The 15757-nt window shown below is 37.4% G+C and overlaps 1 protein-coding gene across 1 annotated transcript in view; it reads right to left on the bottom strand.

Annotated features, from left to right (window-relative positions):
• The window catches only part of HIBCH (3-hydroxyisobutyryl-CoA hydrolase), a 130543-nt gene that overhangs the window by 30462 nt on the left and 84324 nt on the right, over positions 1 to 15757 (bottom strand). The window contains exons 9-12 of the mRNA XM_007950113.1: positions 11565 to 11710; positions 8671 to 8757; positions 5511 to 5569; positions 4619 to 4700 (exon numbers count right to left, since the gene is read on the bottom strand). Of these exons, the coding sequence (XP_007948304.1) occupies positions 4619 to 4700; positions 5511 to 5569; positions 8671 to 8757; positions 11565 to 11710 (374 nt within the window). The remainder of the gene's footprint in view (positions 1 to 4618; positions 4701 to 5510; positions 5570 to 8670; positions 8758 to 11564; positions 11711 to 15757) is intronic.

Genomic DNA, 15757 nt, shown 5'->3' with positions numbered 1-15757 from the left:
CTGGCGCGGGATCGGGCAGTGTTTCGTTCTGCTGTGCATGGGGTCGCTATGAGTCGGAAACGACTCGACGGCACTTAACAACAACATTATTGGTTAATCAGTTTTACTGAGTTATAATTTACATATGATAAATTCATTCCTTTTATGTGTATAGTTCATTAAACCAAACAGAAGTAGGTTGCCCAACTTCCCTTCCGAGGAGTAGCTGGTGGACTTGAACCGCCAGCCTCTGGTTAGTAGCCAAATGCCTTAGGCACTATGCCACCAGAGCTCCCGTAGTTCTGTAAGTTTTGACAAATGTATACAGTTGTGTAACTACCACCACAATTAACATATAGAACATTCCCATCACCGGTAAGAATTCTTCCCTTAATGCTACCCCCTGGTGACTAATCTGCTTTCTGTTCCTTTAGTTTTTTACCTTTTCAAGAAATTCACAAAAAATAAAATCATAGTCTTTGTGCCTCACTTCCTTCACAAGGCATAATACTTCTGAGAATCATCTATGATACTGCAAGTATCCATGGTTTGTTTCTTCTTATAGCTTATAGTAATATTCTATTGTATGACTATATTACAATCTGTCTTATCTATTCAGTAGTTAATAGGTACCGAGTTTGCCTCCAGGTTTTGGCTATTATATATAAAGCTACTATGATATTTGAGTACAAGAATTTGTGGTGGACATGTTTTCATTTTTCTTGGGTAAATACCTAGAAGTAGGGTTGTTGGAGCTCAGGTTAAGTCTATGTTCAACTGTGTGAGAAACTACCAACCTGCTTTGCTGCCAGCCATGTATGAGAGCTCTAGGTGCTCTACATCTTTACCAACACTTGGTATTGTCAGTTTTTAAAACCTTATATGTTCTAATGTATACATAGTAGTATCCCCTTGTGCTTTAATTTGCACTTTCCTAATGATTACAGGTGCTATGGTAGTTAAAAGTTGTATGTCAACTTGGTTAGGCCTGGTTGAGTGGCTGGGCAGCTGGATGTAGTTATTCCCCATGGTAAGACTGGTAATTAACTCCATGGTGGAATGTATTGGAGCAGCTGAGTAGCTGCTTTAGAGATATGGTCTGCTTCCTGTATATAAGCAGCAGCTTTGGGAACGGTCTCTAGCTTATGGCACGATTGAACCTTGCATGCAGCTGAGTCGTTGTTTAGCAGCCTGACATGCTCTGCCGATCTTGGGACTTTTAATGGACTTGAATTAATGGCCTGCCATGTGGTTGGTAATATGGGGACTATGCCTTGTTACTTGTCAACCTTGGGTTCATCAGCCTCAGCAGCCAGCAGCTGAGTGAAGAAAAGCCTCCAGCTTCAGTGGGCTGCGAGCAGAGGACAGAGCTGAAGCCCAAGGTTGAGGGGCTTTCACCTAGCCCCTACAGCCTGGCACCTGGCATTTGGACTTTTAACCTCCAAAAGGTAAGAGAATAAACTCCTGTTTGTTAAAGCCATCCCATGGTGGTATAGTCTTGTCAGAGCAGCACTGGATAACCAAACCAGACGCTAAGCATCTTTTCATGTACTTGTTATTCATGCATATATCTTCTTTGGTAAAGTAATACTTTTCCTACTTTTTTAAATTGTACTATTCGTAGTCTTTGACTTGTGAAAATTCTTTATATATAGTGGATTAAGGTCCTTTATTGGATATATGTCTTGCAAATATTTTCTCCCAATCTGTAGCTTTTTCATTTTCTTGACAATGTCTTTCAAAAAGCAAAAGTGTTTAATTATAATGAAAATCAACCTATCAGTATTTTTTCTTCACAGCTCATGCTTTTTGTGTTCTAAGAAATTTTGGCTAACCCACGGTAACAAAGATTTTCCCATTTTCTTTCAGAAGTAGTTTAGCATTAGCTCTTACATTTAGGTGTATAATCCATTTCAAGTTGCATATGGTACAACAATAGAGTCAGTTTTCTTATTTTGCATATGGATATCCAATTGTTCTGGAATCACTTGTTGAAAAGATTATCCTTTCCTCACTGAATAACCTTAACTCCATATGCTTTCCTGTCATGATTAGCAGTATAAAACTTAAATATCTCAAAGGGGGGATAAAAAAGTTATGTTTTTATTTAATGATTTACAAATATGTCGAAAGGAAACTATGAAAAGAAAGGAACCCCCAAGAAATAAATAGCTGCAACTTAGAAGAGACAAAGACTAGTTTCTTGGGACCTGAAAGAGGAAGATAGCAATCCCTGAAGAGTCCACAGGGTTTAGGAGCAATCCCAAGAGTTTATTAGCAGAAGGCTTGTAAGAGTATTAAAAATATTCTTTAAATCTTTAATCTTAATCTTTCTTAAAATCTGCTCAAATATTTGACATGCAAACTTTTCAATGAAGCTGTAGCAACCATTTTCTCCTCCAGGGTTATATTTTGGTGTGTGTTTCTAGTTGACATACCTAAATGAGTCCACTATACAAGCTCTGTTAAGGAAGACTCAGTGGGAATTTTTTTATCTCCATTTCAAGTTATCTCAACCACTATTTTTGAGCCACTTTCATTCATCAGAGCTGTTTAGCAAGTGAACACAAATGAAAGCATGTCCTCCCAAATGAGAAGGTATACAGTGATTTAGCTGTGGTGGGTAGTTTTGCCAGGCACTGTTTCCTGAATGGAGAATAATCATATGGCCAGAGGAATGGAAAGCAAATTGAAAAACTATCTGTTTCCTACATCTCAGTTTTGGAGTAGGCCTGTGGTTTTAAAATAGTAAGGTTAGTTGTCTATTTGTACTGCTTTGAAGTCATAGCATACAGCCAGTAAGATAAAGTGCTACCTGACTATTTTAAACAAAATTGCTAAGCTAGTTGATAAGAAACTACTATTGCTAATAGTGGTATTTTTTTATTGCTCTAGAGAGAAAAGAACCAACTTAAAGTCTTAATCTTTCAAGTACAACTATCTACATTTACACAAACATTCCCAAAAAATTGTTAATAATAATCCATTTCTATGAATGAGGGAAATAAATATTATGCCCATATATGAAAATGATTAAAATCTTAATTATGAATACAATCTTAGCAGACCATTTAATGCATAATTTTCCCCCTTAAGAATACAATAACAGTGGGAAAATGTTTTCATCTTCTCAGGTAAGAATTTATTAAAGTATTTTTTCAATAAAGTCCCTGACAACTAAAATTCTGTGATTATACCTATAAAACAGGAAAGTACTATCAGATAAAGATAAGCTAAAACACCTTTTAAGTATAAAAGGTAAGTATTTGTTCTTTCCTCTGTCTAGAAGTCTGAAATAGTCTGGGTTTCATAAACATGATAGGTTCGAGTACCAATGTGAACTCATTTATACAAAATGGCTTTTCTTCTACTTTAACCAAATGCACTGCTGTCATCAATTAAGTTCTGGTGCAGAAAGATCAAAGTGTACCTAACATGGGGAAACTTCCTTAATACTCAGCTACTGCTATACACACGGCCTCTTACTAGTTTCAAAAGGGTCAATTTTTTTTCAGCCTCCTGCTTAGAAAGACCATATATAGATGTGTTGCATATTAATAATAGAATTTATAGATTAATGTCTATACATCAATGCCAAACTTGTAGGATATTATAGGATGATTCTTCTCCATTAACACAACTCTTCAACAAAAATTTCCCTAAAAGCTTTCCTTATAGGACAGGGAGAACTACTAGAGATGAAGCATGCTTACTAAAAAAGTTCTGCTACTTTCATAGGACCAAAAACAGCTTGGCTTTACCTTTGCGGTGTAGTAAATTACTTAGTGTGGCTTTTCTACCCGTAAGTCTTTGTAAACTCTAAGGTGGGAATTGCTATTAGCTACGGAGGAGATCCTGATTTTAAAGTCGCCCACCTGGGTTATTTCTGTTGGGCGTGGCACAATACAATGTTCTGGGAAGTTCCCACTCTCTCTCATGTGCTTAGAGTTCTGATGCTGTGATTGGCTAGTTTGACCACCCTTCCGGGCTCAAAAGGAGGCCTCCTGGAGGCAGAACTCTCTCTGACTGCTGGTGGAGGAAGATGTGCTGCTGAAAGAGACACGTGCTGCTGGGAAAGAGACGCGAGAGACACGCATTGCTGAGTGAGACACCGAGGGACCAGCACTGCTGGGAAAGAGACTGTGAGAGACTTTTGGCTGAGGGACGTTGGGCTGGGAGAGAGCCTGAGCGTTCTTCCTGAACTTGAGTTGTAGCCTGGTGCTTCCCTAATAAACCCTGTAATCTGTGAGTTCTGTGTGGCCACTGCAGCGAATTATCGAACCCAGGAGAGAGGTGGTGGGTGCTTTGGGAGGAACGATTGGTGAAAGGGCTGGAGGGAGGCAGCATGTTTGGTCTTGCAGTAATAGGCCTTGGGTTACTCCTGGTAATCCTGCCTTCCCCTTGTAGGGTTAGAGGAGGTCAGAACATGTGGCCTCCTTGCCGTTTTAGCAACCTTCAACATCCAGACAAGACAGTTATGTGGGGGTCAAGGTTTTGTGGACTTGCTTCTGAGGCTCACCTGAGTTCACACAAAAATAATCCCAATGCAGTAGACTATATCACAACCATGGAGTAATGTTAGCCCTCAGAGAGGCTTCCCAGTCATGCTCAGTCACAGCAGAAAAGATCAATACATTACCTTTAACTGCTCTAGGGCAAAGGATGAATCATCCTGTTGTATATTCTTAATAATCTGTTCTATCGTATTGGCTGAAAACCAACTATAAAAAAAGAAACACGTGATTTTACCAATGTGCAAGTCATTTCTTACTACCAAGATACCAGTGAATGTGAGTAGGCTTCCCCTACTCCCCACTGGCATTTCAAAATGAAAAATTTCCAACCTACTTTACAGGATAACAAAATAGAACATCACTTCTCTGGGGAAGTGTTCGCAGTCTTCCATCACTAATATGAAATGAAACTGAAATTTTCTTTTTTCTTTTGCTCTCATGCATCTATTGTTTTTACATATAAATTATATCTCATCTGTGAAAAACTGATGTTTTAAAGTGAGCAGATAGTTGTCTTGAAAATTTCCCATTCTCCTCATTTCCTTCAATCAATCTCTCAAATTACTGCAAAAAGACCTTTTGCTGATCAACTTAATAAGACCGTCACAGAAGATGACTTTACAAGGATAAAACACAGGTTAATTGAATGATCCTTTTCTAGCCTCTTTTCCTTACTTTAAAAAAAAAAAAGTTTTCACTATAATGAATGAGTATGGTAGACTACTTAAATATAATTAATTTATCTCCTAAAAGATTGAATAAGAAGCAACTTTCAAAGGAGAATGAAAATAACAGTACTGTGTTATAAAAATATAACTAATTTATCTCCCAAAAGACTGGATAAGAAGCAGCTTTCAAAAGAGAATGAAAATAACAGCACTATGTTATCTAAAGTTAAAAATGGGTCCATTAATTATTGTATAAAGTTTAAACACAATGTAATTGCAATGTTAGCAAATTCAATTTAAGATAGTCAATCCAAAGGAATAGATATAATTGATGTCTCTTTTTAAGCACCTGTTTATTTTATCCATGTGTTCCTCTAATATGAAAGATTTGTCTTCATCAATCTTGGACTGTTTGGAAAGAAAAACCTTCAATCAATTTAAAGTAACTAAAATCTTTTTAAAATCCTTTAAAATCTCATCATAATAACAGTCACAAATTATCATGTTCATGCAAATAATATTTAGCAGTCTTATAAATAACTACCACATGTTCAAAATTCAGACAGCATGTATTACTGCAGACTAGCTCTCAAAACTAGATGATTTTATCTTATGTTGAAGATAAAAAATTGTTCTTATAGACTTACTTACATTATATATATGTGTATACACACACACACACACATATATCACTAAAATGTGTCAACATATTTAAGGATTATAAAGAACCTGAGAGGTCAACCTGTACACATTTTTATCTTTTATACAAATTCCAGTCATATCTCTAACATACTTTCAGCACTGACTTCAGGGAAAGAAATCTGTACCTCAGGAAAGAACTCACAAGGGTTTGAACAACTACAATAATTAGTTGTTTTTACAAGTTTTTAATTTTGGACCAGAAATTAGTCATCTCCTGTTTATAGTTCTACTTAATCCCTCTTCCACCTTATTCATGCCTCAGACAGCATAGTTTTGTGTCCCCTCACAATCCAGGTCTTCTTACAGACAAGTTCCAGTTTATCGAGGTCATTCTTAAAGTATGGAACACATACCTTAACCACAAGTGTAGCTGGACCATAGCAAAGAAGATCAGAAATACTTACACCCTTCTTTGGTCTGAATATAATACTTTTATTAACAGGACTAACTCTAGGTTAGTTTGGGGGCAGTCTCATGATGCTGCTGATTTACAGTGAACTGCAATCAATTAAAACAATGTGTTGTTTTTGTTTGTTTTAATTCTAACTTGTACCATTATATGCTGTTTCTCTCATCCTGTTCTGAGAAATTTGGTACTGTAGACTCAAGTGCAAATTTTTCACTCACCCCTATGAATTTCACACTGTTCTTGTTAAACAGAATACTCTAAACTCAAAGGAATTTAAAAAAAATCCGTATTATTTTACCTAGTTAGCTTATTTTTCTCAGTTTCAAATCAATTTGATCAAAATGCTGTCAACTTTTTCATATCACTGAAAAAAATCTTCATATGCTCTATATTCATATTCATTGTGCTGAACACTCAATACCAAAGCAAATTTACTGCCATTGAGTCAATTCCAATTCATACTGCTCCCCATCGGGTTTCTAAGGAGGTAAATCTTTACCGAAGCAGATTGCCCCATCTTCCTTCCACAGAGTGGCTGGTGGGTTTGAACCGCCAACCTTCTGGTTAGCAGTCAAATCTCAGGCATTAGGCCACCAGAGCTCCTTGAACACTCAATGTTGTTGTTGTTGTTATGTGCCGTCGAGTCAGCCCCGACTCATAGCGACCCCTCCTTGGGTTTCCGAGGCAGTATCACTACAGAAGTAGGATTGCCCAACCTTCCTTCCGAGGAGTGGCTGATGGGTTTGAACCGCCAGCCTTCTGGTAAGCAGTCAAGTGCTTTAGCCACTATGCTACCAGAACACTCAATAGGCCTTGTCAATCTGTACACTCAGGTTCTTCAGTTTAGGGTAATTTTCTTATACTATTTCTGTATTTCTTGCCTTCTGTTACATTCCTTCTGAATTTCTAACAATTATATATTGGGCCTTCTAGACATAGTCCTAATTTACTTTTCTATTTTTCATCTCATCATTTCCTTCTTCCTCCTTAGAGTTTTCCCTCAACCATCTATTTTAATCTATTGTACTTTTTCCAGTTTTGCTATCATATTTTTATCTTCTTATTATCTGTTTTTGTTTCACAGGTGAAATACTGTCCTCACAGCTGTAAAAAACAATTATAGGGTTATTTTTTCTAAGTTTCCTTTTTTTTCTCCCTGAATTATCTGTTTCCTTCAAGCATCCTTTTATGTTTGTTTTGGCTGATACCTGTTTTTTATGTTAAAGGCTTTCTTCAAATGCCTGGTGATACTGTTTTCTGTGTGAAAACACTGAAATACCACAGAAGTTTGTGTGCAGTACCGATTGTAAGCACAGGCTTGTCAACTGTCCAATGCACTATAAGATGATCAGAGAACTGGGTGTTTCACTGAGTGGTCTTGAATGTCAATATCCGAAGGGTTTTTTTTTTTTCATTCAATGTTTTTCTGGTTTGGGAAGCCACATAGAGAAAGGGGCTAAAGATCTTTCCATATTCTACCTCTTCAGTAGCACACCTTACCCATCCCTGTCCTCAACTAGGCCTGACTGATTCAGTCTAAGGAGTCTATACTCTTCCTCCAGGCTAGGGCAGAACAACTGCTCCTGGTGGCACAGAATTTCTGAAGGTTCTCACTGTTTCTTAAAAAAAAAAAAAAAAAAAAAAGTGTAAGAAATCGTCTTGTTTTTGAGCTCATTTCACTCCGCAGTCTTCAGAGGGACCTGGTGGCTTTCTAAGGGTCAATAGCAAGAACTAGCTTGCTTCTTAGTCTCCATTTAAAGAGAATATTTCAGTGTTTTCAGGTCCATAGTAGGTACCCCTCATCCTTCTGCTTTCAAGCTTCTAAAATGTTGACATTACATCTGCCATTTTCTCCTCTTCTGTTTGCTTTTGAGGATTTATGCCTCCCCTCCCACTTGTATTTTAGTGTGGTTTTAGGAGGGAGTATGTATTTAATCCATCATGTTTAATCATAAGTCCTAAATCATAAGTCAATTTGTATAGACTCTTGGCTCTTGGAAGAGAATTTAAGAACAAATTAAAATAGGTTTTATTATTATAATATATAGATATGTACTAGAATTTCATTTCAGCAGCTCCACAAATAGTGTCCACATAGAACCACCTACAGAGATACCACACTGTGTTGTAAGAGCCCTTGCAAAGGCTAAGCATAAGGCTACATATGCACTGTAAGTCACCTGCAATAAGGCAGGCCGTGCAATTGCACAGTAAGAAGTCATGTTATTAAACAGCCAACCTAAGAGTTGTGAAGGACTTATCCTCCAACCAACCTTTAAAGTAAGTAAATTCCCAGTACATTTATTTATATTCACAAGCTATAACCAAATGCTAATTTTTCAATAGCTTCCCCTTTCCCATGAATTAAAATCTGAGATTAGAATAGTGACAAGATTACCTTTGTCTGGTAAGTTTCTAAGACATCTGCAATATCTTCTTTTGAGGGAGATTTCAAGGCCAACAAATCTTCCTCTAACATGTCCAACTGAAGGAAAAAAAAAGATTTTAAACCATAAAAAAATTTTTTAAAAATCTCATGCTCTTTTTTAGAATCCTTGACTTAAAATTGTGATGCTGTCTCTTCATCTTAGTCTATGAAGTAATTTTTTACTGATGTTGAATGCATCGTTGCCTTGTAAGAAAGGGATAAAGATGTAAGAAATCAAAGAGAAATAGAGACATTTATCTTATTTCACTCTGGCTAAGGAGCACCTGAAACATGATGCTGTGACAAGAGATGTGAATTGTAAATTTTAAATAATTTTTTGTTTTTTAAATTTGCATATCTGATCATTCAGCCTATCTATGTATCCACTTGTAGATTAATATTTATTACTGATAATGCATTATTGTGTGCGTAAAGGTGCTTATCTTTGTTGTCTGTAACTCTGGTGCACCTCTCTGGGTCTTCCTTTTCCTTAGCAGTATTGTGTTGGTCATGTGCTTTTGCTACATTGACTTTCCCTTCACCCAAATAAACACTTGTCTCTTACCTGTCTAGCAATTTTCCTTCCCCTTCCCTCCCATCCCTGGAAACCAGTAAAGAAACTTTCCTTCTATATGTAAACTTTTCCTTGACTTTTTACAATAATGGACTCATACAATATTTGTCTTTCTGTGATTGACTTATTTCACTCAGCATAATGTTCTCCATGTTCATCCATGTAATTAAGTGTTTCACAGATTCTGTATTATTCTTTAGCACTGCACAGTATTCCACTGTGTGTATGTATATGTACCATAGTTTAGTTATCTATTCCTCCATTGTTGGGCACTTAGTTTGTTTCCATCTCTTTGTTATTGTGAATAGTGCTGTGGTGAACATGGGTGTACATATATCCACTTCTTCAAGATATATACCTAATAATGGGGCTGCTGGATCAAATGGTGTTTCTATGTCCAACTTTTGAAGAATCGCATACAATTTTCCACAGAGGTTGCATCATTTTAGAGTCCCACCAGCAGTGTATTAGAGTTCCAATCTCTCCACAGTCTCACCAGACATTTGTTACTTTCTGTCTTGTTGAACTTTGCTATTATTGCTGGGGTGAGATGGTATCTTCTTGTTTTGATTTGCTAATGATTATTTTAATTATTTTAATGCATCTACATTCCTCACATATATATCCTATGTCTTAGTAAAATGGGTCTTTTGTTTCCAAAACATAGTTAATGTTTTCCTATGCCTTTAGCTTGCTTATTAAATGTTTCCTCTATCTGGAATGCCTTTCCCTGATAATCCCTACTTTACCTTAAAGCCCAGCTGAACTGCAGTCTTTCAGTAAACTTAATGGAAGGCCCTCAGAACAATATATATGGACAACCTTCAACATTGTACACTTCCTACATTTTATAGGACATGACCAAGACTTATCAACATAAGAATTTTCACAGTCAATTTATACCATTTGTGAAAACATTTCCATTAGCAACCAGATAGTACATTTTTATGCTATCTAACTGAGTTACTCTGTTGGCTAACAGGCCAGAGAAGATAGGATGAGAAAAAAAGCATCATAATTTATTAAAAGTCCTTAGGGATTAAGGAGATAGTCCAACTGCCAATACCATCTCTGGCATCTGTACCCCAAACAGAAGAATGTTATAAAGTGTATAGTGGATTGAGTGGGTCATACAGCATGTTGTAAAAGACTTTCAATTAAAAATCTAGTCACCTTGAAGAAAACATATATAAACTGCTATATTAAAATTAATAATAGTCAAAATTTGAGTATATATGTCAGTTACTGACATAAAATAAGCACTTCACATGAATTTTCTAACTTAATTTTTATAATATTCTTATCCCAAAACACCTCCCTCAAGACTGGTCCCCATGTGGAGGTCCCTGCGCCTCCTAGGAAGCTGACTTCACCCCCCAGCTCCAAGGATCAAGCATATGACCCACGATAGACCAATCCGTGGATTCCTTCCACCTCTGCCACACCCCTCCACATGGTTCATGGCTGATACAAACCAGTAAATCAGAGTGAGCCAAAACAGCTGAAGCAGAGTAAATCCCAGGAATCTTGTTGGAACATGTGAAGCATAAACCACGTTGAACTGAGTTTTTCACTAGGTAACACAAAGAATTCCAACTACTATAGTAGTATTATCATTCTTATTTTGGAGATGGAGACACTAGGGGCCACAGATGCTAAAGTCATCCTAGGCTTTAAACCCAGGCAATCTGTCTGCATATGCTTTGCTACTGTGCTATTCTGTGCTAACAAAAATGGCTACATTGTTTTGAAACACACACACATACACAAAGATAAGTAATATATGTTCCCTGTACATATATGCTTGAGAAAAGTTGTAAGACCACATTTTACAACTGTAATTGTTTTAAAATGCATTAGGGAAACTCACAACCAAGAGAACCTTTCAAAAATGTCTTTATAACATAAAAAGTCTACCTTTTTATATATAAATTTAGACTTTCATATATTAGCCTTTTTAAAAATAGGAATTACTTCTTTTACAGGTACTAATTATTCATTAAAAAATACCCACTGAGTACGTATATGTGCAGACAAACCAGCCTAGAATCCTGAAGTAATACTTGAAACCAGGTACTATTTTCTATATTTTAGATATTTTAAATAAGAGGAAACTGAGAATTAAAGAGCTTCAGTACGTCTTGCCCAAGATCATATAGTTATAAGCAATACATACTGGATTAACACTCATGTCTACCAAAAACCTGTCATTGAAACCACCCCTTATACTGCCTCCCCATGCAACACTAATTATCCCAACAACACAAAATGCAGTCATCCAAATAAATACCTTTCCAGAATCTACAAAGTGTGTAGCAATTCCTGCTTTGAGCACATCTCTTCCTTTTAGTCTGAATCCTGTTAATGCAAGGAAATAACCAAGTTTTCCTTGAAGCCGTGGCAAGAAATAACCTCCACCCACATCAGGAAATAGCCCTATAATTAAATATAACAAAAAGAAATAACAGTGATTCAAATTAAAGATGAATACAATAATTATCTTTACATCAAATAGCCATTTTTCCCTTGAGCTTGATTTTATACTAAAAGACATTATTAAAGCCAGTACTAGATAACACAGCCAATTTGACAAAAGACTTCCAATAAATTATGCTTAGTAGGATATTTTTCTAAATCTACATGACTCATTTCCAAAGAAATTAGTGAAGTATTTGATGCCACAATGTTTTCTTCATTAGAAGTACTCAGTAAATATTATCTAAATTTTCTCCCTCACTTTCTAAAAATCCATTAAATAAAAATTAAAAATCTTTTCTTCCCACATGACAAGCACTGGAAAAATATACTTAATCTAAAAGCTTATACACTGTAGGAAAATTCACTAATCTCATTTAGATTAGTTTTTAAACATAGTCAATTATCCAATATTCAAGATATTTAAAGATTGATGCAATCAACATTAGTCCCACAAAACGAACAAGTCAATACCTACTAAAATTACTTGCATTTACTATTTTCTTAACCATCAGTGTTTTTTCAATTCTCTTACTGGTAAAAAAATGAAAATAGCATATATGCAAATAATTGCTAACACACATATATGCAAAAAATTGCTAACACATTTTTGGTGTTTAAGGGTCTAAACAATTATGACTCTCTAGTTTTATAATCTATATATCTATCCTAAGATTGCTTCTTTTAATAAAGTTGAGATAAAAACACAAGCACTCAAATTCTTTTCAGTTCAATTAGACCAAAACCAAAACCAAACTCACTGCCATCGGGTTGATTCTGACTCACAGCGACCCCTCGAGTTTCCAAAGCAGTAACTCTATGGAAGTAGATTGCCCAGTCTTCCTTCTGCCAACTACTAGAAGTAGAAATTCTCTTAGCACCTCAAACAAAATGTCTAAAGTTGAACTTGGGACCTCCTCCTACTTCTGCTTAGTTTTCCTCTAGTATTAATCACCCTAACAAAAAGCATAACCATGCAACCTTGACACCTTTTCCCTCACCATACCCAACCCCAACAGTGACAAGATCCTGGTTATAGATTGAATTGTGCTCCAAAAATTATGGGAGAAAAATGAGGCAATCTACTTCCATAAAGATTTACAGCCTTAGAAAGTCAATGGGGGTTGCTATGAGTTGGAATTGACTTGATGGCAGTGGATATGGTTTTTGGTTTTATATGTATGGAACTCTCATCTGTGAATACAGTTTTCTTGGTTATGTTAATGAGGAGATATTGTGTAGGGCATATTTTAAACAAATCAGTTTTGAGATATAAAAGGAGCTGATTAATCAGAGAAGCAAGTACAAGGGGGAGATAGCACATGAAGAATGAGAAGGAACAAAGAACCAGAAGCTGAAAGAGACAAAGACCTTCACTAAAGCCAGTCAAAAGAGAGCTTTCACCTCCTCCACTCATCTGTCAGTCTGCGGTGGCCTGCATGTTGCTATGATGCTGGAAGCTATGCCACTGGTGTTTCAAATATGAGCAAGGTCACCCACAGCGGACAGGTTTCAGTGGAGCATCCAGACTAAGACAGTGTAGGAAGAAGGGGATGGCCAGGTCCACTTCCGAAAAAATTGGCCAATGAAAACCTTCTGAATAGCAGGGAAACATTGTATGATACAGTGCTGGAAGATGAATCCCTCACGTTGAAAGGCACAAAATTTGACTAGGGAAGAACTATGTCGTCAAAGTGGAGTCAACGTTAATGATATGGATGGAGTAAAGCTTTGGAGACCTTCATTTGCTGACATGGCATGACTCAAAATGCAAAAAAACAGCTGCAAACATCCATTAACAATTGGAATGTGTAATGTAAAAAGTTATGAATCTAGGAAAATTCTAAGGTGTCAAAAATGAAATGGAATGCATAAAAATTGGTATCCTAGGCATTGTTGTTGTTGTTAGGTGCTACTGTGTCATCTCCAACTCATAGCGACCCTATGCACAGCAAAACAAAACACCACCCAGGCCTGCGCCAGTTCCGCAATCCTTCCTACACTTGAGCCCATCACCACAGCCACTGTGTCAATCCATCTCATTGAGGGCCTTCCCCTCTTTCGTTGACCCTCCTCCACTTTACCAAGCATAACATCCTTCTCCAGGGAACGGTCCTTTCTGATAACATGACCAAAGTAGGTGAGACAAAGTCTGGCCATTCTCACTTCCAAGGAGCATTCCGGCTGCACTACCTCCAGGACAGATTGTTAGTTCTTTTAGCAGTCCATGGTACTTTCAGCATTCTTCGCCAGCACCACAATGCAAAAGCATCAATTTTTCTTTGGCCTTACTTATTCATTGTCCAGCTCTCACATGCATATGAGGTGACTGAAAATCCTAGGCATTACTGAGTTGAAATAGACTGGTATTGGCAATTTTTGAATTGGACAATCATATGGTCTACTATTCCGGGAATGACAAATTAAAGAACGATGTTGCATTCATCATCAAAAAGAACATTTCAAAATCTATACCTAAGTACAATGCTGTCAATAATAGATAATATTCATATGCCTATGTTCTGGTTACCTAGTGCCACTCTGACAAGAATACACCACAAATGGAATGGTTTGAACAAACAGTTTATTCTCTTACAGTTCAGGAGGCTAGAAGTCTGAGTTCAAAGTGCCAAGCTCTAGGGGCTGTGTGAAAGCCCCTTGACCTTGGGCTTCAGCTCTGCCTCTTGCTCCCAGCCCACTGATGCTAGAAGCATCTCTTCACTCAGGCAGCTACTGGCTGCTGAGGCTAACAAGCCCAAGGTCAACAAATAAAACGGCACAGTCCTGACATTATCAAACCACATGGCAGGCCACTGATTCAAGTCCATTGAAAGTCCCAAGGTCAGCAGAGGATGACAGCTGTTGAACAACAACATGGCTACATGCAGGGTTCAAGCACGCCATAAGCTAGAGACCATTCCCAAAGCTGTTTTTTATATATGGGAAGCAGACCACATACCCAGAGACAGCTACTCAGCTGCTCACAGTAGTTTTCACCATGGAGTTGATTACCAGTCTCATCATGGGGAATACTACATCCAGCTGCCCAACCACTCAACCAGGCCCAGCCAAGTTGACAAACTTAACCACCACAGCCTACATGGAAGACTGGTTAATACTACCATTATACACATTTTTGCACCAACCACTAAAGCCAAAGATAAAGAAATTGAAGATTTTTACCAATTTCTGGAGTCTGAAATTGATCAAAAATGTAATCAAGATGTATTGATGGTTATTGGTGATTAGAATGTGAAAGTTGGAAACAAAGAAGCAGCATCAGTAGTTGGAAAATAGCCTTGGTGATAGAAATGACACCAAGGATTGCCATGACAAAATTTTCTACAGCCAACGACTTATTCATTGAAAATACCTTTTCTCAACAACATAAACAGCAACTATACACATAGACCTCGCCACATAGAATACACAGGAATCAAGCTGACTACATCTGTGCAAAGAGACAATGGAGAAGCTCAATACAATCAGTCAAAACAAGGCCAGGGCCAACTGTGGAACAGACTATCAATTGCTCATATGAAAGTTTAAGCTGAAGATGAAGAAAACTAAAATAAGTCCAGGAGAGCCAAAATACAACCTTAAGTATGTTGTTGTTGTTGTTAGGTGCCGTTGAGTCACTTCCAACTCATAGCAACCCCATGCACAGCAAAACCAAACACTGCCCTATCCCGTGCCAGCTTCATGATCCCTGCTATACTTGAGCCCATCATCGCAGCCACCATGTCAATCCATCCCGTTGAGGCCTTACCCTCTTTCGTTGACCCTCCACCTTACCAAGCATGACATCCTTCTCCAGGGAATGGTCCCTTCTTACAACATGACTGCAGTGTAGTAAATTACTTTGTGTGGCTTTTCTACCCATAAGTCTTTGTAAACTCCAAGGTGGGATTTGCTATGAGCAACTGAGGAGCTCCTGATTGCTGAAGGTGTCCACCTGGAGTATTTCTGTTGGGAGTGGCACAAAACAATGTTCTGGGAGGTGCCCAC

The sequence above is a fragment of the Orycteropus afer genome, unplaced genomic scaffold, assembly GCF_000298275.1.
Source record: "Orycteropus afer afer isolate SDZICR_OR568_19922 unplaced genomic scaffold, OryAfe1.0 scaffold00001, whole genome shotgun sequence".
NCBI lineage: Eukaryota > Metazoa > Chordata > Mammalia > Tubulidentata > Orycteropodidae > Orycteropus > Orycteropus afer.
This window is presented reverse-complemented; position numbering and strand designations above follow the sequence as displayed.